The sequence below is a fragment of the Nycticebus coucang genome, unplaced genomic scaffold, assembly GCF_027406575.1.
Source record: "Nycticebus coucang isolate mNycCou1 unplaced genomic scaffold, mNycCou1.pri scaffold_90, whole genome shotgun sequence".
Classification (NCBI taxonomy): Eukaryota; Metazoa; Chordata; class Mammalia; order Primates; family Lorisidae; genus Nycticebus; species Nycticebus coucang.
Genome location: NW_026515601.1, coordinates 118439 through 142757, shown reverse-complemented (window position 1 = coordinate 142757; position 24319 = coordinate 118439). Strand labels below are relative to the sequence as shown.

Sequence of the window (24319 nt, the reverse complement as noted above, 5' to 3'; positions counted from 1 at the left end):
GATGCTTTGATAAATGTATATATTGAGGAATAATTAAATCAAGGTAATTAACATATCCACCATTAACTTACCATTTTTTTGTGATGAGAACATTTAAAAATCTATTCTCTTAGCAAGTTTCAAGTATATGATATACTATTTTTAAGTATAGTTAGCACACTGTGTGATAGATCTCCAGAACTTAATTCCTCTTATTTAATTGAAATTTTGTACACTTTGATCAAAATTTTCTCACACCCTTCCATCCCCAGATGCTAGAAACCACAATTTCACTCTCTACTCCTTCTATGAATTTGACTTTTTATGCTTCAGACTATACTATAAATCTATAGTGATCAAAGCAGCATGGTACTGGCACAAAAAATAGAGAGGTAGATGTATGAAAAAGAATTGAGAACCAAAAGATGAACCCAGACACTTATTGTCATTTGATCTTTGATAAGCCTATCAAAAATATAATTTGGGGGAAAGATTTCCTATTTAACAAATGGTGCTGGGTAAATTGGCTGGCGACTTGTAGAACACTGAAACTGGACCCACACCTTTCACCTCTAACAAAAACTGACTCTCACTGGATAAAAGACTTTAACTTAAGACATGAAACTATAAAGATTCTCGGAGTGAGTGCAGGGGAAACACTTCAAGAAATTGGCCTGGGAGAATACTTTATGAAGAAAACCCCTGGGGCAACTGAAGCAACACCAAAAAATACACCACTGGGATCTGATCAAACTAAAAAAGCTTCTGCACTGCCAAGAACACGGTAACTAAAGCAAACAGACAGCCCTCAGAATGGGAAAAGATATTTTCAGGTTACGTTTCTGACAAAGATTTAATAACCAGAATCCCCAGAGAATTCAAACTTATTAATAAGAAAAGAACAAATGATCCCATTTCATTGTGGACAAGAGACTTAAATAGAAGCTTCTCTGAAGAAGACAGGCACATGGTCTACAGACACATGAAAAAATGCTACTCATCTTTAATCATCAGAGAAAAGCAAATCAAAACAACTTTGAGACATCATCTAAGTCCAGTAAGAGTAGCCCACATAACAAAATCCCAAAATTACAGATATTGGTGTGGATTTGGAGAAAAGGGAATACTTCTTCACTGCTGGTGGAATGAAACCTAATACGTTCCTTTCAGAAGAAGTTTGGAGAACACTCAAGGATCTAAAAGTAGACCTGCCATTTGATCCCACAATTCCTTTATTAGGATATATTCCTCTATATATCCAAAAGACCAAAAATCACTTTGCAACAAAGATATTTGCACCAAATTATTCATTGCAGCTCAATTCATAATTGCCAAGTCATGGAAGAGGCCCAAGTACCCATTAACCCATGAATGGATTAATAAATTGTGGTATATGTATACCATGGAATACTATGCAGCCTTAAAAAAGGATGGAGACTTTACCTCTTTTATGTTTACATGTATGGAGCTGGAACATATCTTTCTTAGTGAAGTATCTCAAGAATAGAAGAAAAGGTATCCAATGTACTCAGTACCTTTATTAAACCAATTTATAATTAGTCACACTTCCTTATGAAAGATAAATCACAACTATAGCCCTGGATGAAAGAGGGAAGAGGAAAAAGATGGGAGGAGATGGGAGAGGTTTGATAGAGGGTGGGTAAATGGGGGGAACACACCTATGAAGTGTATCGCAAGGGAATAAGTCAAATCTATCAAGTATAGAACACAAATGTCTTAACACAATAATTAAGTAAATGAGGTGAAAGCTATATTAATTAGTTTGATGTAAACATTCCAAATTATATAAAAAATGAACACATTGTACCCCAGAAATGCATAAATGTTTTCATGATGTATGTGTATATGTCTTAATAAAAAGAAAAATAAAGAAAGAAAAGAATTTCACTTTTTTAAAATTTTATTTCTAATGACAGAAAACTTTGCGAAGGCTGTGAATAAACGGTTAACTTGTTCAAACCACTCATTCAGCCATAACCTCAAAAGCAAAAAAGGTGTAGTATAAAAAGCCTCATTAAAATAATCTGTTTGCTTTTTTAATATTGTTTACTTCCCGTGTGAATAATGAACATAAGCATTAATTAAATAATGCAATGCATACAATACTCATCCACTGTAGTATAACTTTAACAACAAAACAAACTTATATATGGAAGTAAAATGATGTGATTTAGCAAAAAGATGAAAATAGTTTCAATCAGAAAACTATTCATGAATTATTGAGTATTCTTCCGTGCAAAATGAATATAGAATGATTTTATCTTTGTAGAGTGAGTACTGAGCCTTATTCAGACCCCCGCTCAAGGATCTCATGAAAAATGGAGAGGCAAACAAGAGAGCTACCAAGTTTAGCCTAATGAAGGCATTTAAAATCTCTGTTTATATTTTAATTTTTATAATGGTAGTCCTCTTGCAAAGTGAGCATGGTTATCTTTGGTGCAGCTTATTAGTATAGCCATATGTATTGCATCATCATATGGCCTCATCAAACATTTAATAATTAGGAAAACAGGTTACAGTCCAAAATCTAGAGAGTAGTGGATAGAGATGGAAATAAAGAAAGAAACAAAAGAAATTAAATTCTAGTGTTTTATTAATGTAAGCTTTGGAAAGAAAAAAAAGGAGATCAAGTGATCAATATTACTATAAATGAAGCCAGGTTCTCTAGTTATAATTTTCTCAAGATTTGGCCATTAACCATAATAAATTCTATATCTTATATAATTTTTAATAACCACAAAAATCCATGAAATTGATAGAATGCTTTATAAATGGATAATAGTTTACTGTCCCTCAATAAACCTCACCTTAGGCTCTCTCAGAAAACTATTTTAATTATAAAGCTTGCCTCTCTGTGGTTTATCATTTTGGTCAGTGTAATGCATCTGTTTTGGAGCTTACATTTTTCTAAGATAAAATAAACTTAATCCCAGAGTGTATTTCTTAATTTATGGACTATATGTACTTAGTCTTCCTTAAAAATTCCCTACTAAATTGAACTGCTCTGGGAAGCAGCATATCATATTAGGTAGGAACAGAGGCTTTCAAGTCAGACCACCTAGGCTAGGAATCCCAGGTTCACATATTTACAGCTGTAATCTTGGTTGTCTCATTTGCAATATGAGGGTTAAAAGAGTACCTATCTCCTCGAGCTACTTGTGAGAAAATTGGAGTAATGTGCCTAGCACCTAGAAAACACAATAAATCGTAATTATATTTATTATTGCAGTTATTACTACATGAAGCAATGGAGTGTGGTGGGTAAGAGCAGAGGCAGATGAGAGAAGGGGAAAGAGAACCTGGGAAAAAGCCTAATGACCTTTAAAAGGCTTAAGCTAAGAGGTGTCCTATTGTTTCTGCTCAGATGCCAGTGGTGGGACTAAGTAATTGGTCACATTTTGATGCAAAAGGAGATAGGGAAGAAATGGAATGTCCAGCTGGTTTGCTGCTTGCAGTGACAGCTCTAGACCCCTGAAGAGAGAGCACAGCACACATTTCGGTGGAGAACTATCCGTCTCTGCAACAAGAGCAAAACTAGCTGTCTCAACCCTATATATACATTTTTTTTTTTTGAAAACAATCACATAAACAAAGCTTTATGGGAGAGGTACTTGTACAAATCAAGGACACAGAGAATGAACTCAGAAAGAAATGAGGCTGGAAATGACAGGAAACAGTTCCTGGGATGTGTTTCCAGGACGGTGTCCACTCTGGCTGCTACTGTGCAGGGAGCCTCAGCAGACAGGTGCGCTGCTCAGCTGGAAAGGGAGCTGCAAAGGGACTGTGTAGGAAAAGCTTAAAACAATTTGTAGGCTGGGCGGCGCCTGTGGCTCAGTGAGTAGAGCGCCAGCCCCATATGCCAAGGGTGGTGGGTTCAAACCCGGCCCCGGCCAAACTGCAACAAAAAGATAAAATAGCCTGGCATTGTGGCGGGTGCCTGTAGTCCCAGCTACTCGGGAGGCTGAGGCAAGAGAATCGCGTAAGCCCAAGAGTTAGAGGTTGCTGTGAGCCGTGAGATGCCACGGCACTCTACCCGAGGGCGGTACAGTGAGACTCTGTCTCTACAAAAAAAAAAAAAAAAAAAAAATTTGTAGGAGGGAGGGAGCAGAAGGAGTGACAGAATTTATCTTCCACATTTCTTCCGATTTCTTCACCAACCAGAGTCTTCACTTGCCTGCTTCTTAAGGGCCCTGGCCTCACCCTCACCCAATGAGGGGCATCTGAGGTGGGTTCAGTGAACAACAGGAGAGACTCTGAGGAGGCACCTGAGACATCAGAAATATGCCCAAGATAGTCACCTTGAGGAAATAAATTAGCCTTTTTGTGTAATATAAATGTAAAACTGTATCAGCTTATAACAAAAATAGACTGAGTAGAAGCTATTATATTTATTATAACAAGATTTTAATTCAGAAATAAATGCTCATTTCTTGAAAAAGAGAGAATACTTTCTCTTCAAAAATAAACAAAAACACCCAACATTCTAGTACCCCAAATCACTAGCAAAGTTTTATTTTTCTGAAAATCTGGTTTGATTTGGGCATGTAATATACTGAGAAATTTCATTGAAGAAGCAGTTCCAGTTATTATTGACATCATTGATATTCATATACATAAAACTCACATCTTATAATCAAAGTATCATCTTCTATGGTGACAGGGGCCATACTTTAGACATTAATAAAATCAGGTATCCATTCAGCACTCTTTACTAAATCATTTGGCCCAAATGAGAATTTATAAGTGAGTTTTATCCTCCTCCATGAACAATTTTCCAGAATCAAAACCAGTTATGTGATAAAACTTAATCCCTCTAATCAGATTTTATATTTCACATGTAAGAATGATAAGGACCATTTGAGTCTATATTCTGGAATAGCAATTAATCCAAAATAAAAAGATGGCAGCTAATAACCTGTTGCATAAACTCTGAGCTTTGTCCATTATTTTAAGCCACATCTAGTAATAAGGGTGGAGGATGAAGGACCAGAGGATTGTTGCCTACATACATGCCCAGTCTTCATCGTGGAAACTACCACCAAGCAAAATCTGACCTTTGATATTTTATTAGTACACATTAAAAGACAATGGACCCCAAATATCCCATGAAAAATGGAAAACTTAATCTGAATCAGAGACAAAAAATATTAGAGAGAAAATACTCAATCAGTTATTATTGGGAAATGATGAAGATGGACTAAGAGAATAATAAACATCAGAAGTGGATAAGACCTAGCATCAATTTTTAATAACTTCATATCACTCCAACAAAGAGGCTTTTATATTGTCCAAAAAACAGTCACTCTTACATAATTCTATTTCAGTATTTTAAAAATCAGTCATTTCTATTTTAAGTTTACCCCCAGAAGAAATATATGTGCATTCTTCAATTTTTAAATTCATATTTAGTCAGTTTTTTAAAAGTTTATTTTTATAATGATGTACAATATGATCCATTGGCATCATGCAGTTTATTAACAGACTTTTTTCTTATGTTTTATAGCTGTAGAATCAGAAATACGTTTTCTATTAAAGGAGTCTTTAATTTCAGGCTTCTTGAATAAAATCTTGATCATCTTCCAAATAAATTCTACAACTTTTCTGAACTACTTATTCCAGTGCTTAACACTGAAATGCTGAAAATTTTCCCTTCTAATAATTCCTAGGCCTTTCTGCTGTAGCTTTGTGAATATGAACTACTGATCAGTACAATTTTTACACAGTCCTCTCTCTACTTGTCTCAATTTTCTCCTCTGAGGTTAAATGTATTTGTTGGTTTTAATCTTACTCAAATAAATTTACATTTATCTTTGATACTTATGAATCCACACCAAATCTTTATTTGCTTCAGTTCTTGCCTACAATCAGTGTAAATGGAAACATTGTGCTTTAACTTCCTATGCATTTCCCACTTTGTAAATCTCATTCTGAGATGTATTATTTGTTTTTGTTAACATATTGGACTAACCCAGATATTTTTCATTATAATTCTCCATGCAGTTCATCAATTGTTTCAATAGTATCTGTTGAACACTTACTGTGGGCCACTTGGCTAGATTTTGAAAAAATAAATGTAAGACGAACCCAGTTATCTGACTGCATAGCTGGAGGGAAGAGTCAGCCCCCCCAAATGGTTACAATTCACTCTGTGAATAACACAGAGGGTTGCAAACGAGTATGTTTTGAAGTAGGAGAAAGGGAAAGGAGTGACTTGCCCAACAATAAGGAGAACCTGTGGAGACCTTCTTGGAGTTGCATTGTGAAAATGAGCAGGCAAGCAGGCTGGGTTGAAGAGGGAGATAAATGTATTCTGGGTGAAAAGAATGAATGCATGTTCACATCCCAAAAGTATATAATTGTGGAAACGTGTTGTATTTGGTTGCTGCCATGGCTATAGCTAATGTGGACTAATGAGGAGAATAATTGGAAAAGGAATGAAAACAAGAAGGATGGGGAGGAGAGGATACAAAGCAGCCTGTATGTACCTCACTGATAGATTTGAACATTATCCTGTCAATAATATGCTTTCCAGGAAAATAATGTGAGGTTTGTAATTTAGGGGGGAAAAAAAGTCAAAAAAGTGAAGAATGAACTGAAAAGATTTTTATTGGTCACAAAGGCAAGAGCTAGAATAATTTAGGTGGGAGAAAATAAAAACTCAATTGAGGTTATGATCATGAGATAGAGAAGATGAAGCTAATTCTGGAATTGGGGCTGCTGTGCCTTTTGATTTTGGATGGCAAGAGAAAGGGCGAAGGGTTAAAAAATTTTCAGGTGAAATTATTAGTGATTATTTTTGAAGACAAGCCATAAAGAAAAGGGGCCAAGTCTGTGAACACAATGATTCCACTGAAGAGTCTGTGCTATCCTCTAGTGACGGCGTAGAAAAGGCCTGAGAGAGGGACGGAGGGAGGGGGGTGGGGCCTTGGTGTGTGCCACACTTTCTGGGGGCAAGACATGATTGCAAGAGGGACTTTACCTAACAAAATCAATCAGTGTAATCTGGCTTATTGTATCCTCAATGAATCCCCAACAATAAAAAAGAAAGAAAAAACAGTTCTGGCATGTGGAATAAGCTGTGGGCCAGAGTAACCCCCCGAGGAGTCAGCAAATGACAGGTGATGGTACAGGACTGGGAACATGACTGACACCCCCTGGAAGCAGTGAGCTGGGAGAGATAACAAGGGCCTAGAAGAATATGCCAGGGCTTACCAACAATTAGAAGTGGGGAAAGGAAGAGAAGTCAGTGAAAGAAAAAAGAAGGAAGAGTATAAAAAGAGAAAGAATTTGGTCTCAAACTCATCAGCTCAGGTGATTCACCCGCCTCAGCCTCCCTGAGTGCTAGGATTACAGGCATGAGCCACCATGCCCTGCCCAAAGAGACATAAAAAGTGAAAGAATTTGGAAAGAAAATATGGTATTTTTACAGCTCAGGAACAAGAGGGTTTTAAGGAAAAAGGTCGACAGAAGCTAACGATACAGAGTTCAGGTAAGATGCTGATGGGAAAGAAGGGCACCAGATTTTTTTTTTGTTTGTTTGTTTGTTTGTTTTGTCAGATCTGAAAATGTCTTTATTTTTTTTAGAAAATGGATTCCAGGAAGGTTAAAAAGCAATACCAGAGAGTATCGATGCAGAATTGGATGTAGTCATTCAAAGCATTCAAGTAAGAATATGGCAATATAAACATCCAAAAAGCATCCCTTAGATGTTCAAAACAAAATGTTTAAGTCATTCCTAACTAATTTAAGCTTTATAGCATTTCCTAGACAGGAGAAACTAAAACAGTTAACATTTGAAAAGTCCTGAAAGCTTTTTCCTTGGTTAATTAGACCGTTTGCCTTTGATCAAATTCCTTCTTTTTTAACATGAATAAAAAGTATTACAAAGGTCCACGGTTAAAACAGACAACATGTTGCAAATTAATTCTAGTATAATGTATTCCAACAAAGCTTAGAAAATAAAGATGTTGAGGTGGCTTTGGACTAAGTTTAATAGTCATCTCCTCTGCTGACAACTTCTTTGCATGTTGGACGCAACGGTATGGTATGTTCAAACTGTGCTGTACATGATCCTTTAATGTCACATAATGGTGGATATGGATCTACAATGCCCGAGTCACACAGATTCTTCAGAGCCATTAAATATTTACTTTCTCCTAAGCGATCAAGCCATCTGCGGCAGAAGGCAAGGGTGCCGAAGCCTTATCGGCACATGTCCAACATCAAAATTTTTCACGTAATGTGAACATTCCATGTCATCATGAACAACACCTTTTCCTGTACTACCAAAGGGTTCAATTGCATACACTTTTCCTTCTTCCATTCTTGTTGCCTCTCCTTTCACCATGGGCACTGTTTTCCCAGCATGTATTCTATACTGCCCAATTGAATGTCCATTCAGATTACGGATTGGTTTCACTTGTTATGTCTTCCCATCTATTTCAACTTCATAGGATTCCATAACTTCTTAGATGGCCTCCCCAACGTCTATGATGTTCACATAGACGAACATCAATTCCAGCACACTTTATTGCAGTATTACTAGCATCCTTTACAGTTTTTAATAATGTATCATATTTGGGATTAAAAGTGACAGTAAAAGCACAGTCAATAATCCTACCACTTATGCATGTTCCAAAATCTATCTTACAGATGTCATTATACTGTAATACTGTTGTGTCACCAGCATTGGGAGTATAATGGGCAGCACAATTATTGAGAGAACACCCAGTAGGAAATGCCAGGCCTGCATTTAATCCATTCTCTTTTATCAATTTGCGTAAACAGTCTTCTAACTTTTCACAGATTTCTATCATTGTCATCCCAGGCTGGATCCAACTCATAACATATTTTCTAACTTGTTGATGTGCTTCTGCAGCTTCTCGAAAATCATTCCAAATCTCTTCACTGGCCTGATCTAAGGCTTTCTTTTCTTCACTTGTAGTTCTCCAAGCAGCTGTTTGCCCATCTTGTGTGGGTGGATATTCTCACTCTTGTCCTTTGGGAAATACACCATTGGGATACAGGTCACATATTGGAACTGAGGGTCTGTTTGAACTTTTGATCTCTCCTTCCTTCCTTCCTTCCTTCCTTCCTTCCTTCTTCCTTCCTTCCTTCCTTCCTTCCTTCCTTCCTTCCTTCCTTCCTTCCTTCCTTCCTTCCTTTTCTTTTCTTCTTCTTCTTCTTCTTCTTCTTCTTCTTCTTCTTCTTCCTCCTCCTCCTCCTCCTTCTTCTTCTTCTTTCTTCTTCTTTCCAGTTGCTCCATCCCCATCACCATCTCCATCTTCATCATCATCATCTCTTTCTTTTTTTCTTCCAATGCTTGTTTTTCCAATTTCTTGCTACCTCATCCACTGAGGCTCCTGATTCTTTATCAGGTTCTTGTTGCCCTACTGCAGCAGCCCCTTTACTCTTCTTCTTCTTCCATCTTTTTTTCTTGGCTGCTTCTTCAGCCATAGAGGCAGCTTCCTCCTCCCTGTCATCTGCATCCAAGTCACCATTCAGGTGGCTCCCGAGGCCGCTGCCTCCTCCACACCCGCCATGTTGCCTGAGAGAGTGTGAGGGAATGAGAGCGGCACCAGATTGTGTTGATCTGAATGGTCAAGACCTTTTAGAAAAGTCAGATGTCAGTGGTTAGGAGAGAATGGAACATGATCAGACAGAATGTGAATGCAAAACAAGGAAGAATCTGGCAATAATGAAAGGGAAATAGGTAAGACCAAGAAAAAGTCAGGTTGTGGAGCTGATGCTTGCTTTTCCTTTTTTTTTTTTTTTTTTTGGTACAAAGAATTGAATTGAGCATAGTTACAAGCTAAATGATATAATCCATTTGAGAGTAGGAGAAAGGGACAGCTCAGAAAATAAGACACAAGATTGGATAAAATTAGGAACTAGAGAGGTATAAGCTTTGAGCTCCCTTTGGGGCAAGACAGGGCATGCCTTGTGGGTCATTTATGGACCATGTGGCACTGATGGGCCAGGTAATGTTGATACTGGTAGCAGCAACTTGTCATATCCAGGCAAGCAAGTTCATTAGGTAAGAGTCACAGATCCAGGCTTGGAATTTGGAAGCCAGAGGGAAAGGGAGAAATGTTGACACTTATAGAGAAAAAGTAAAATATGTGAATACTTGTTCTTGGACCTAAAAAAGGCATTGATTTTTAGGTAAATAAACTAGTAGGAGGAAGATAGAGGTATGGTGGGGAGGCCATGTATTCTGTTGTGATCAAGGACTTGGAACTTGGAGTCAGATAAAAGTGAGTTCATATCTCAGGTGGGGCACATCCTGAGTGTGTGATCTTACATAAGGCACCTGGTCACTACCTGTTTGAGATTGTTCATGTGTAAGTTGAAGGCAATAGTAATATTTTTATCAGATTGTTTTAAGGGATAAATGAGATATCAATATAAAGTGTTCATAGAGCAAGATAGGAAGCTGTCATTAAAGTTTATATATTTTTTTATTTTAATTATACAAACTAAATATGAAAAGTGTGAAAATTTGCGAAGTTTCCAGCATAAAAACTCCATGATGCCTGTGAAGTAGGAGTAAATCACTGGATGGGGCAGACTAATGAGGCCCAAAGCTTTGGAAAAGAGGTGTCATGAGGAAGAAGAGAAAGGGACCAGAAACACATCAAAAGTTTACCCAGCAAAGTCGAAGACCCAGCCGAAGGAGGTCTTGTTAGTCCAGTATTCGGTGGTATGAGAAAGATCACAGAGGGACAAGCAGATGAGAAGGGTATCAGTGGAGGGAGTTGCTGACTGTTGAATCAGGGACCACTGCTGGTCACAAAAGAAGTGAACTCAAGAGGGGCTTGAGAGGCTGGGAGACTGCACAAAAGTGGACGATTTCAATAACTTCAGAATCACACATGATAACAGAGTGGCAGTGAGGAAGGCTCTGGAAGTGGGATTTTGGAGTGAGAAGCAGCACAAAGACTTCTGAAGTGGAGAGGAAGTGAAGGGATGAGATCAGGAGGAATGGAAGAGACAGGGCGATGTGGAGAAAGTGCTCAGGTGGATGATGCCATGAGATTATTGAGAGAGTTCCGAGGGCAAGAAACCTGAGCCAGCTGCCATGTGATTTAGTCCATGATGCTGACAAGAACATTTTCGAGATTGACATCACTAGAGTATGATAAGACTGTGGAAAGCTTAGAATGCTTTTTACCCACAGGTTTCCTCTGTATCCTATGGAGTCTATAGGTAATATTACAGATACTGAGGCTAATATGGGATCCATAAAGAAGAGCCAATATTTTCCTTTAACCTGGAGGCCCAGTGCCCAGCAAAGTGACTCCCACATTGATACACAGCAGGTGTACAATAATTGCTCAGTGAATGATCCGTGACATCCCACATTCTATCTAAATATGAGTCCATTAAACCGTTTGTCACTTCTAAATCACAAACCAAAGACTTCATACCCATTGGGAAAAAAATACAAATCTTAATTTTTGTAAAATTGGAATTTTAAGATACCCAAGTCTCCCTTCCAAATCACAAATGATAGTTGCATTTTGGTATTTTTCCTTCATTCATTAATTCAGCAAATACTCATTGAACAACAACTATGGGCCAGGCAATCTTCCACACATTGGGAAAAACAGTGGAGGGAAAGGCAAACAAGGCCCAAGCTCAGGGAGCTTAATTCAAATGTAGCGGGGGTAGGACACAGACGGTCAGCATATAAAAATATATATGTTAATTTCTGTCGGGAGGAGGGCTGCAGCGAAATTAAAATAAGTAGTGAGCCAGAGAGTAACCAGGAGCACTGAAGCACAACTCTTTTATACAAGACAATCAGAAAACACCTCTAACAAGGTGACATTTAACTGGGACCTAATGGATAAGAGGGAACTGGCCATGTGAAGATCAGGAAATATTCTAGGCAAAAAGGTAGGGCAAAGGACCTTCTGCGAGATCAAGTTTAACAGAAAAGGACAAAAGCAAGATCACTATGCCTGTCCTAGAGTCTAGTGTGCAAGCCATAACTTTCCCCAAATTCATACATGTTTAAGCATGAGTCTGAGCACAGCGTATAGGCAAATTTCAAGCCCTGCGTAGTGGTGAAGAATAGGCTCTGAGCGACACTGCCGGCATCTAAATCCTGGCCCCTCAATTTCTAGCTCTGTTATCTTGAGGAAATTTAACGAATCATTTGACACACTTTCTTACCTGAAATATGGTAATAATAAGAATACCTACTTCATAAAGCTGCTGTAAGATTTAAATGAATTATTAATAATAGTTGTAAAGAACTTAAGGAAGGGTTTGACACATAAAAAGTGCTTGTTATATAAAATATATATATAATACTACATATAAGACTGTATTATATAGAAAAGATAATCCCTTTGTTATTATTAGTGATTATTTTTGTTGGTTCTGAGTATCACCTAATTTAATTAACTCTATAGGAAGGATGTCGTTTTTAATTTTCCTGCATCACAAATCACCTAACAATGAACACCATAATCATACTTTGAGATTTTCCACAATAGTAATCGCCTGGCTGGCAAAGTGTGGGTAAATCATTAAACACTTTCATGGATCAAAATATGAGGTATTTAAAGGTGATGGCAAATCTTGAGGAATTTCTTATGAAGTCACTATTAAATAAAAAAGGGAAAGGCAGGTATATTATAACTTTTATCCTGTCAACTGAATTTATCCTGCAGGAAACTTATGCTTGGCTTGTACAATGTTTTGAACAAAAATTATACAGTTGTCCCCCCCCAAAAGCCCTCACAACTTATTTTTTAAAATTCCAGAGATGTGGCTTCAGACAAATAGTATTTCTATTAAGCTCATAGAATTAGACAAAATAGTTATGAGGCAACATATGTGACAGATAATATCTTTCAATATTTTTACCATTATATTATTATTTTATGTATTATGCTCACGTTCATGTTGAAAACATTGCCCAAAAAACTATTATAGGCTATGTATATTAAAACTGATAAAGTAATGGTTTTTCTTTAATAAATTTTAGTTACTAAAAATGTTTAATAATTGGAGTTATGAAAATTTAAAATTATATGTGTGACTCACTTGTATCAAATGAAAATAAGAAGCAGCAAATATAAATGATATTCCTATAAATTTATTATTATGAATTATCAAAATAAAAACAAATTTTAACTAACATCTACACTGTAATTGGGTAATGATAAAGAAACTATACATTATAATCTATTTAGTATGTATTACATTTATTAAATAAAATTATACATATACTTACAGGTATAATCTTAATATCTAAATTGTGAATTTCCAGAAGGCATAGTTGGTACAATAAATACAGTATTTACTGAGTTTGTTAATATAGGAAACACAAACCTAAAAGGAGTCTTTGAGATTAATTAATCTGCCTGCTCACTTCTCAGATGATGTATGTAACAAGGCTCTATATAACGTTTCTAAAGTCACAAAACTAAAAATTAACAATTTTTCGCATTATAGTATGATTTATTAATTTTTCTTTTCCTTTAAAGTGTAATAATTTGTGACTTACAATGGTTTTATGTTATCAATTGAATAGCAATATTCCACATTATTGAGTAGCAGATTTTAAACTTTTTTTAATAATTACTAAAAACACTATTTCAAAATGTCAACATTTTAAATATTATTTTTTTATATTATCTATAATGAGTGATATAATTTAAAAAATAGACTTCTAATTTTATATGGTAAAAATTATAAAGTCTCAGGCAGCGCCTGTGGCTCAAAGGAGTAGGGCGCCGGCCCCATATACCAGAGGTGGTGGGTTCAAACCCAGCCCTGGCCACAAAAACGGCAAAAAAAAAAAAAAAAAAAATTATAAAGTCTCAAATGAAAAATTCCTTCAAATTAGGTTTCCAGGAGATTGGAGCAAGGCTTTATATTATAACTATGTATAGCTACTAACTCAATAAAACCTATTTTCTTTGAAATGTATCTACAATGTTATATGCTTTTTAATCTTATTTCATTTTGGTTTACAGAAAACTGGGCACAAAGCAGAAAGTGTGGATTTGTATGGGGCACATATAGAATGGGCCAAGGAAAAATCAAGCAGAAAGAATGTCTTTCAGGTAAGAATGCTACATATATTCAGTTTATTCCTATTTCCTCTAAATCAGAGCTTTCTTGAGTAATCAAAGTAAGATTACCTTCTTGTGATGTGTTCATGTGCAAGAACTAGTTTTCTGAAGGTTATTACGAAAAATTGACTTGTTGAATCTTGTGTTTGGTTTGTTGTTTTCCCCTGATGATTAGTTGCTATCTGAACACAAAATATCTGTCGTGCATGAATTAGTTTTACACACAGATCATTGAATTTTGTGCTATCTTTTATGGTTTGGGGTTTAATTGTGTTGGAGTTTGAAATTGAGAAGTAGTATTTGAGTCTTTTGTACAGGCCAAGTGGCTAATCTGAATATTAAGACTAATAGTCATAGCAGGCATTATAAAATGGTTAAGAAGACATATTTGGTAGAAATGAAGGGGTGTCTATGACTATGGCAGGTGTTGGGGAGATGTAGTTTTTGAGTATATTTATTAGGTGTGTCTGGTGAGTGTTGTACGTTTTTGTATATGGTTTATGAAAGGTGCAAGATGTGTAATAGTGTAGGGACCTCAAGTGTTAAATAAAATTTGATATATTTATTATTAGGTGAATTAAATAACTTTATACATTTTTATCTTGATGGAAGGGTAGAATGTCTATCTTTTGAGTCATTGTTACAGTCTCAGTTAATTAAGAAGATAGAGGGATGTATTGTTCTAACTGGAGTTTGCTGTCCTTTTCTCTCTGTTGTGGTCCACGAATCCCAGTCATTGACTGTCTTAAACATTTCTTGATGAAAAGGGGGCAGTGTGAATAGTGGGCTCTGGAATCAGTTCTGTGAGGGCAGAAGTGGATATTTGTTTAGAGCAGTGTTTTTCAACCTTCTTTATCTCGTGGTGCACATGAATCTATATTTAAACTTTTGTGGCACACGTAAATTATGTTGATCAAAAAAAGAGTAAAAAAAAATTGTGCTTTGAACTTCTTTTGAAAATAATGAAATTTAAAAACTATCATGGCACACCTAAGATCCAGATCCTCTCACGGCACACCTGTGTGCCATGGTCAACAGGTTGACAATCACTGGTCTAGTGGTTGTTTTTATATAGGCATGTGTTTTGTTTTTGTAAATGCAGATATCTTGTGGTGACTAGTATTTGTAAGTGGATAGTCTCTAAAGTGTAGATTGTGGTTGAAAGGGACAGTGAACTGGTCCCCTCTTTAAAAAGTTTGACGATCCCTGAAACAGAAATCATTTTACCACAAAGATATTTGCACCAGAATGTTTATTCCAGCCCAATTCTTAATTGCCAAGTGATGAAAGCAACCCAAATGCTCATCAACCCACATGTGGATGAACAAATTGTGGTATATTTATACTATGGAATACTATTCATCCATAAAAAGATGGAGAGTTTACATTTTTTGTTTACCTGGATGGAAGTGTAACACATTCGTCTTAGTAAAGTATCTCCAGAATGGAAAAAAATGTGTCCAGTGTACTCGGTACTATTATGAAACCAATGTATAAACACTTACAGACTCATATGTGTGATAAAAGACAAATATAGTCTAGTGAAGGGGAGGAGAGAGGAGGGATAAGGGAGGGGAAGGAGGGAGGGCAATTGGCCAGAGGAGGGAGGGCATTTGGTGGGATCTCACCTAATGTGCACAATGCAAGGGTATATTTCAAATTAACTAAGAGTGTATTTTAAATGTCTTAACTCCCCCCCAACAAATAAATAAACAAACAAACAAACAAACAAACAAAAAAACAAGTAAATGAGGTAATGGTGATCTTAATCTGTTTAATTTAAGCATTCCACATTGTATATCAAATCATGACATAAATGTATAGTTATGATTTTAATTAAAATTAATAAAAAGAGGGTGGTGCCTGTACCTCAAAGGGGTAGGGCACCGGCCCCATATGCCCAAGGTGGTGGGTTCAAACCCAGCCCCGGCCAAAAACTGCAAAAAAAAAAAAAATTATTCAATGAACTGTGAATGAACACAAGTTAACCATACATAGATCAATATTCTCTCTACGTCCCACTATTTCATTTGGATGCTTGAAATGCAATTCTGATGTCTTTGGACATGACTTACTTGCAAACTGCCTAAATGAAGCAGAAATCATTGGTTTTGTTTTTGTCTCAGTGTGTCTATTTATTGTTTGTAAAAATTACGTTAAATTTTTCACTTTTTGCAAGTGTTAATAAGTAATATCTTATCAGTGTCCAGGTCTTACACAACTTTTTTCAAACTTCATCCTACGTATTTAGTATTTTTGATGGTATTGTACATGGAATTACAGTATTAACAGACTTTTCCTTTTAGAACAGTTTGATATTTACAGAGCAGTTCAGCAGATAATGTAGAGTTTTCAAATACCCCCTGCACAGATGTCATGTAATCCTTACATTAACAACTTTTATGGTACATTTGTTTTAATTAACAAACCAATATTGATAACATAATCAAGTATCCATTTGTGGGAGGAAGATCACGGATAGAAAGTGCCACTTTCGTCACATTGTATCAGGATACATACTGTCAACATGATCTATGACTCTTGACATGGACCTTGCTCATCTGGCTGCCATAGTGTTTGTGTGATTTCTCCAATGTCAAGCTATTCTTTGTTCCCTCTTCCATCATGTGCTCATTGGAAGGAAGTCAGTATGTCAAGCCCACACTTATGAAATGGGGCGTTGTGGTCCCGAGTATTAGGGTACAATATCTACACCATTTATTGAAAATGAAAGATTTCTCTCTTCTCCCCCACTTATTAATTTATCTATGTAGTAAATATCTATGGACTCAAAGATTTTTAGCTTATGTTATGAGTTATAATTCTATACTCCATTTTTGTTGCTTAAGTCGTTAAAGCTTTTGCCCTTGAGAGCTTCTTCTACTGGTTTTGTTTGTACTGTCGTGTTGAAATACGATACTGATGGATGGTGTTGTGGTTTGGGGTTTTGCTTTGTTTTGTTTTTAAGCACTTTTGAGTAATGTTAATCAAGGCTGAATAAAATAGTTTGCGATTTAGAACTTTTTCATTTTTTATTTATTTGCATTCTTCAAGTTTAGAACAGCAGAAACCCATTTGGAATAAGTAAAACAAAGTACTTCAGTGGCTCAGGGGAAACAAAGTCCACCGGTCAATCAGGCATAGCTAGATCAAGGTAAACCATGTAAGAACCCAATCTCTATTCTCTCCTCCACCCCAATCTCTTTGATTTATGTTCTGTTGTATTGACTTCTCTTTGGCCAGTTTCCCTCCAGGGATGGCTCCACTGCATATTTAAAGCCTTACAGTTGTAATGTCATCAAGTAATGGAAGGATTTTACTTTCAACATGTGCATAGAAGTCTCCAAATTGAAACTTTGCCCTGTCTTGGGCACATGTACGCTCTTGAACCAGATGCTGTTGTGGAGGGATTGAATTCTCAGATCAGCCAGGTCCAGTCACCAGCCCAGATGAATCTAATTGAGGTCAGCCCCTGTGAAGCGTTGGGACTGAGCATAGTGGACGTTCCCTGATGAAATAAGGCTTCCAATACCAGCTGATAGGAGTCGATGCTGGGCAGGTTACAAACAGAAGCCCTCACAGGTGATGATCAGCATGCACATGTTTTGGTTTGCCTCTTCTGCACTGCAGTAGAATTCTTCGTCCTTATTTCTCCTCCTTCAGGCTGGAAGTCATACCAAATTCATTTGTGGATACCTTCTTTCTCTTCTTTCCAGATTCATCTTCAGTGTTTGGAAAGTGACCAATCCTGGAACGATGAATCCTTGTTCTGATGAATGAATTTTTTACATGCATGACGTATCGATTGGTGTGTGTAAATAATGAAAATACAATAAATCCATAAACACAAGATAATCTGAGAAACGAATATTATATAATCTGATGAATGTGATCCTCTTCTTGTTTCTGAAAGACTAATTATTTTACATATCTGCTGATAATCATGTCTGAGTCTTATACAGCACATCTTAGTTGCCAGCATTTTCTATCTGGTCATTTAATCTTTATAACAATCCACTGAAGTATAGATGCCTTTACAGTGCCATGTTTCAGTAAGATGAATGCCTCAGTAAGAGTGAGAGCTGGGCCTATGAAGGTGGGGAGTCTGGATGGAGTCCACATTCTTTTTTTTTTGCAGTTTGTGGCCGGGGCTGTGTTTAAACCCACCACATCTGGTATACGGGACCGGTGCCCTACTCCTTTGAGCCACAGGTGCTGCTGGATTCCACAGTCTTTACCACTATGCATTCCTGTCAGGCACTGAGCTGAAGCCTGCCATGTGAGTAGGACAGAGTCTCCCATTTTAAAGACTTGTGCAAGCAGGAGGCAGACATCGTGTGCATACACATGAAAAGTGCTTGTAGTCAGAACAGCCCTGAAGGGGAGCTGTGTCTTGGTCCATATCACTAAAAGATATTGCATGAGGGCCTGCTCACGTACTGAGGCTGTAGTGGGGCAAGGTGATGTACTTAGAACCTCCCAATGTCATATTGTGTGGTGAATGCTTTACTATGTTTATGCTAAGTTTGGATTAATGTTGACATAGCACTGACTAGTCTTATGATTAGATTACATATCAGAAATGGTTCTTATGAGCATGTAATTGTTGATATATTGATTTCTTATGACCTTAATAACTGGCACACTAGGATGCAATGTATGGTGTACATTGGATATTTATTTTTCCATTCTTGCAACACTTTACTAAGAAGAATGTATTTCAACTTCATCCAGGTAAACGTAAATGATGTAGAGTTTAATAAAAGACTAATATAGTCCAGTTCAGAAGTAGAGGGAAGCAAGGTGTGGGCATTTGGCAGAAGGAGGGAGAGCGTGAGGCAGGATCTCACTTAATGTTCACATTGTCGTGGTGTATAACACACCCTTTGAGGGGCTCTTCAACAAAGTTCTTCAGGAAATTTACCCTGAAATGGGAACAATGTAACCTCATATTGTAACCTCATAGTATTTAAAAAATATATAAAAAACATACTAAAAATAAAAGAACTGAGGAAGATAATTTGCTACTTACTGGTTGTTTCCTAAGGATCAAATACAAAATTGAAAGATAAAGGCGTTGCATCTGAATGTGAACATTTTAATTATTTGTATTATCAATTGTGAGTCTAGGCTTTGGGAGATAATAAGGCAAATTCCATGTCAGAGGAACAGTGATTCCGTTCATTTGCACCTCATGTCAATATGACACCAATGGGACAATATTTCTGACCCCTCTGCCTTTTACAGAGAAACAAACTGGATCATACTTTGATAAAACCCAAACTGATGGGAGCATATTCACAGATACACTTCGATGACTGCTGATCTGTGGTTCAGAAGAACATGTGTGGGTTAAGGGGAAGAGGGCTTAGGTATATGATGTTGAAAATAATTTTCTCTTGTTTTAGTGTACTTAGTGGCAAAGGTCATCATCAGCTGGGGATGGTTGTTAATCCAGAGCGTTCTGATTTCTTTCCTCATATACTAACAAAGGGAACTTGGCATTCATCTGTTCCTGATGGAATTCTGCACTCAGGTGGTGGCTTTCAGCAGCAGGTTCTGTTAGAAAAAATAAAGGAAAGAAAAGATTATATTACAGAAATGAGCTCAAAGCTAAGCTAACTCCTCACTTCTCTAAGGATGGTATGTGGACCAGCAGCTTCCACATCACCTCAGAACTTTATAGAAATGCAGAATTTCAGCCCCACCTCAGAGCTACTGAACCAGAATGTACCTTTTATGAGATTCCTAGGAGATGTCTGAACACAGTAAAATTGGAGCTAAAGTAAAAATAGAAAGTCAGCAGTTGGATTTGTCAGTATCATCTGATGAATCCTGATTGTCCTTAGCGGCTGAAGCAGTTTATCTTTACCTGGCAGCCTGGACATTCAGATTCCGTTCAGCCTGAGATCCTGGCACATGATTAGAAAAGGCTAGCCTGACCACCAAAGAAGGGCAGAGATTCCTTGCAACACAGGCCCACGCAATCTGGGGCTCCTGGCTACCCTAATGTGGTCAGGGTTGAGAGGTGGAAACAGCAGAAGCCCCTCAGGCAGCAGAAAAAAAACCGCTTGGGTCCAGGCACTGGAGTAAGCAGTGAGCTCTCCAGGAGCTTGGTGAGCAAGCCACCCCTGGAATGGGAGGAGAATAGTACCCTCTGCTGACAGTGCTGGACATCCCTGCTTCTGGCAAAGGAAAACTGTTTCATAGGTCCAGGTCCATTGTCATAGAGCAGGCAATGAAGCATGAATTTGGAGCTGACAGGCAATACCTTAATAACAGCACAATAGGATGCATTTAACCAGTTTCCCATTAGCGGACGTGTTGGTGTTTCCCGTTTTTCACCATTCTCAACAATGTTGCTATGAGTGACCATAGGCATACAGATTCTCACACTTGAATGATTATTTCATGAGAATTTGAAATTGCAGAGAGGGACATGAGGGGTTTTACATCCCATTCTAGTGTTAATCAAGTAAGTCCTGGGCTGAAGTTTGCTGGTGAAAACATAGAAATCAGCAGCTGCCCAGATTACTTAGGGATGCTCAAAGGCCTTAGTGGGAGTTAGGCAATGTTGCTTTTTTTTTTTTTAAGATTCACTGTAGATAAAAGAAGAAGAGTTATTTACTAAATCCTCAAAGGCCCCAGGTTTCCTCTTTCATCTCTGAATGATCTTAGCCATTGGGGGCTCTCCCAGGATAACACACCCCTAGCCTGCCACACCAGAGGACCATCATAGCTCCTTCAATTCCTTCTTTGTTTGGTACCTGAAGAGCCTATTTTTCACCCTTGGGAATATTTCTATATTTGTCTTGTGCTATTTGAAACATGTACAGGTGTTTGTACAGAGAACCAGGAGGTCCAAAAGGCCCTGTTTCCTGCATGGAAGGCATGTCCATCCTTCCTTTCTTTGCCCCCCTTTATCCTCAACACATCCTCACCCAGAAATCCCTTCAGTTCAGCCTATGGGTGGTCACTGCTTGAAGACATACTTTAATCCATTCATCAGCTAAGCACCCTCATTATGCCAGGCAATCCGTACACGGATCCTGAAGGACAGATGCTGTTGCCTCCATTTTGTACACATGGAAACTATGGGTAAAAAGCCTAAACGACATCTGAGGTGCAGTGTTTGACTGTGACACCAGATTCCCCAGTGGAAGCCCAACGCATGGCCACGTTTTAGAAAATATTGCAATTACTGGAAGGGGGAAAGGGCCAGTGGGCTTCTGTCCTGACTCAAAAGGCCTCACTGTGCCGTGCCTATGGTATCTGGTGGCTTCTAAGGAAGTCCTTCCCTGTTAGTTCTGGCCCAGGTGGGGGCTTCCTCCAGTGACCCTTCCCATGGTCGCCCGAACACCTGTTCACACATACAGAGGGTCTTTCCTAAGACTTTGTTTCTCAGAGGCCCCGTTGTGTTTGGAGTTCTTGATCCAGCCAGGTGTTACCAGTCAAGGTGCGGTGCTTCCTTCCAAGAGTCAGGCCCTTCTGGCATGGTTCACCTCTTAGAGATGTTACCGGGCAGAGATTAACAACAAGCAGTGAAGGTTTCACCAACCTTTCCTGAGCATCAGGCGGAAGTACAGGATGGGGACCACCCACCTATGTCTTTGATTATTGCTTCCCAGAAGAGCCAGTCATCCGTTACTTTTGTTAACTTACATATTTTTCCCAATTTCAGATTCACACAGAACACACACAAAAATACATCCACAAAGACCCCGAAACATCATCGCAATATGTAACCAAGACGATCTTGAAACTATTCTTCTCTCCTTACAATTATTAGTAACTGTTTGGTATGTTACTAATAACATACTAATTACATTTTAATGGACTATTTCCTGGGCAAAGTCAGGTGCTCAGCAAAATTGAACAGGGAGTTCCATATGGCGCCTGTCCCCACTCGCTCAGAGCCTTCAGACTACCAACATCCCCCACTGGAAAGGCACATCTGGAACAATTGAATAACGTACATTGATATGCCCTTATTATCCAAAGTCATAGCTTACATCAAGGCAACAACTTGATATTGTACATTCTCTGAGTTTGGACACATGTCGTGTATCCACCACTATAGTATCATACCGAGTAGTTTCACTGCTCTAAATATTCTTTGTGCTCTGTCTGTTCTTCCCAACCTTCCCCACAACCCCTGGCAACTACTAATCTTTTCACTGTCTCTAGTTTTATTTTTTCCAGAATATCATATTTCAGCTTGTATGGCATATAGCAATTTCAGAGTGGCTTGTTTGTATTTTTAAAATGTTTTGTGCCTAAGCTTACATGACTGTTCGTGTATTATATATTCATTAACTAGTGATAATATCAAACACAGTTTAGCAACTTTCTTCCATAAAAAGTAAGTCTTCTCCATATTTTCTCAACAGTATGAACAAAGATTAGGGTATCAACCACAATAGTCACTAACCGACTTGAACATTTACTGTGCCATGTACTGTTCTACTGTAACTGTTTTCCACCTGCAACGTGGACTGTATTGTGCCCCCCTGAAGAGCATATGTTGACGTGCTAACCCTCAGTATGTCAAACTGTGACTGTACGTAGACAAAGGACCTTTAAGGAGGTATTGAAGTTACAATGAGGTCATTAGGGTGAACTCTAATCCAACGTGACGGTTGTCCTTAAATACGGTGGAGATTAGGACATGAACACACAGACACACACAAAGGAATGATTATGTGAAGAGGGATGAAGAAGACAGCCATGTATAAGGCAGGGAGAGGGCTTCGGAGGAAGCCAATCCTGCGGTCATGATCTTGAACTTCCAGCCTCCAGAACTCTAGGAAAATAATTGTTCATGCCATCAGGTCCGTAGTACTTTCTTATGACTTCTCTAGCAAACTACTATAATGTGTAACATTTATTCTTGCCGTAGCCTCAAAAGGCAAGTACTACTGTCTGCGTTTTATAAGAAGAAACCTGAGGCCCAAGGAATTTTATAAGAAGATAAATAACTTGCCCACGATCCACCACAATGTAATATCCAGCTACCAGGATATGCTGTGCTACCATAAAAATCCCCAAATCTTAGTTGGTTAACACAACAAACGGTTACCACTGACTGATGTGGACAGTGTATCAAGGGTTGGTGAGGGATACTTCTTCCTAGTTTCTCAGGGTCCCAGACTCATGGGCCCTTCATCCCAACCTGTTTCCACAGGCTCCTGAGATCAGGGAAGGGAACATGGTGAACCTATGTTGATTCTGAAGTTTCTGCCTTCTCATTATTTCCTCTTACATTTCCCCTACTAAGGCAAGTCATTAGGGCACATCTGTCTTCAAAGGGCTAAAGGAAGGAAGCATAACCCCACCACGTGCCCAGAAGGAGAGGAAAACCAGGATGTTTATGGATAGCGTCATGGTAGGTACACAGGGCAAGCAAGCTCAGGGTGAACATGTCTTCCCCGATACAGGCGGGGCAGTGTGGGGCAAAAAATTCTCTTCACCTGGAGAGAGGTCTGGTCTCTGGCTTCAGCTACTGGGAGGAAATCTCAAGGTCCCTGGAGTGTCCTGCCTCATCACAACATCGTTATCTGCCTGGGGGCTTTAGCCATGAGACAGTCTAAGAAGGTGATGTATGTTGGGTGCTTTGGGACATGCCATATGACTTCTGACCTCCTGAGGGGCTGAAGGCTAATGGTCAGCTACACACACACAATGTGATCAAGTTCACAAAAAAGCCTGAACACTTGGGGATCGACTGAGCTTCCTGGGTTGGCGGGACTCTGTGTGTACTGCCTCACCTTGTTGATACTAGGAGGGGAACGTGTTCCCAGGACATGAGACTGCACATCTGGACCTGCTCCAGATTCTGCTCTAGGTGTCTCTTACTTCCGCAGTTCTAATATGCATCCTTTCACTCTAAGAAACTATACTCACTAATGTAACACTTTCCGGAGTTCTGTGAGTCATTTGGTCTTTTCAACCAAAAAGGTGGTTGTGGGAGCCCCTAAATTAATAGCCAGCTGGTCTGAAGTGAGGGTGGCCCTGGGATCCCCTGAACATCTAAGTATTCATCTTTTCCTTTTTTTATTTTTATTTTCATTTTTTAAATATTTATACTTAACATAACACTTTATCCTATTGCTCTGCTGAGACTTTTCCTCCATTTAGAGAAGAGAACCCATCTTTTAGTGGTTGCCACTTCCCTCTTTCCAAATTAGGTATAATTTGACATAGGAGAATTACAAAATTCACTTTTC

General features: G+C 38.2%; 1 protein-coding gene and 1 pseudogene across 5 annotated transcripts in view; one reads left to right on the top strand and one right to left on the bottom strand.

The window, feature by feature from the left end:
* LOC128579623 (rho GTPase-activating protein 15-like) overlaps nucleotides 1–24319 on the top strand; it is a 100286-nt gene that overhangs the window by 44515 nt on the left and 31452 nt on the right. For 3 of the 5 annotated variants that reach the window (XR_008378227.1, XR_008378226.1, XR_008378228.1), the window contains one exon: nucleotides 13995–14057. Coding sequence is in view for 2 of the 5 variants with exons in the window: in XM_053581602.1 (XP_053437577.1) it covers nucleotides 13995–14084 (90 nt within the window). In the remaining 3 variants the exon portion in view is untranslated. Of the gene's footprint in view, nucleotides 1–13994; nucleotides 14085–24319 lie in introns of those variants that run through there. The other 2 variants (XM_053581602.1, XM_053581603.1) reach the window with 1 other exon arrangement.
* LOC128579622 (methionine aminopeptidase 2-like) lies at nucleotides 7916–9542 on the bottom strand (annotated as a pseudogene).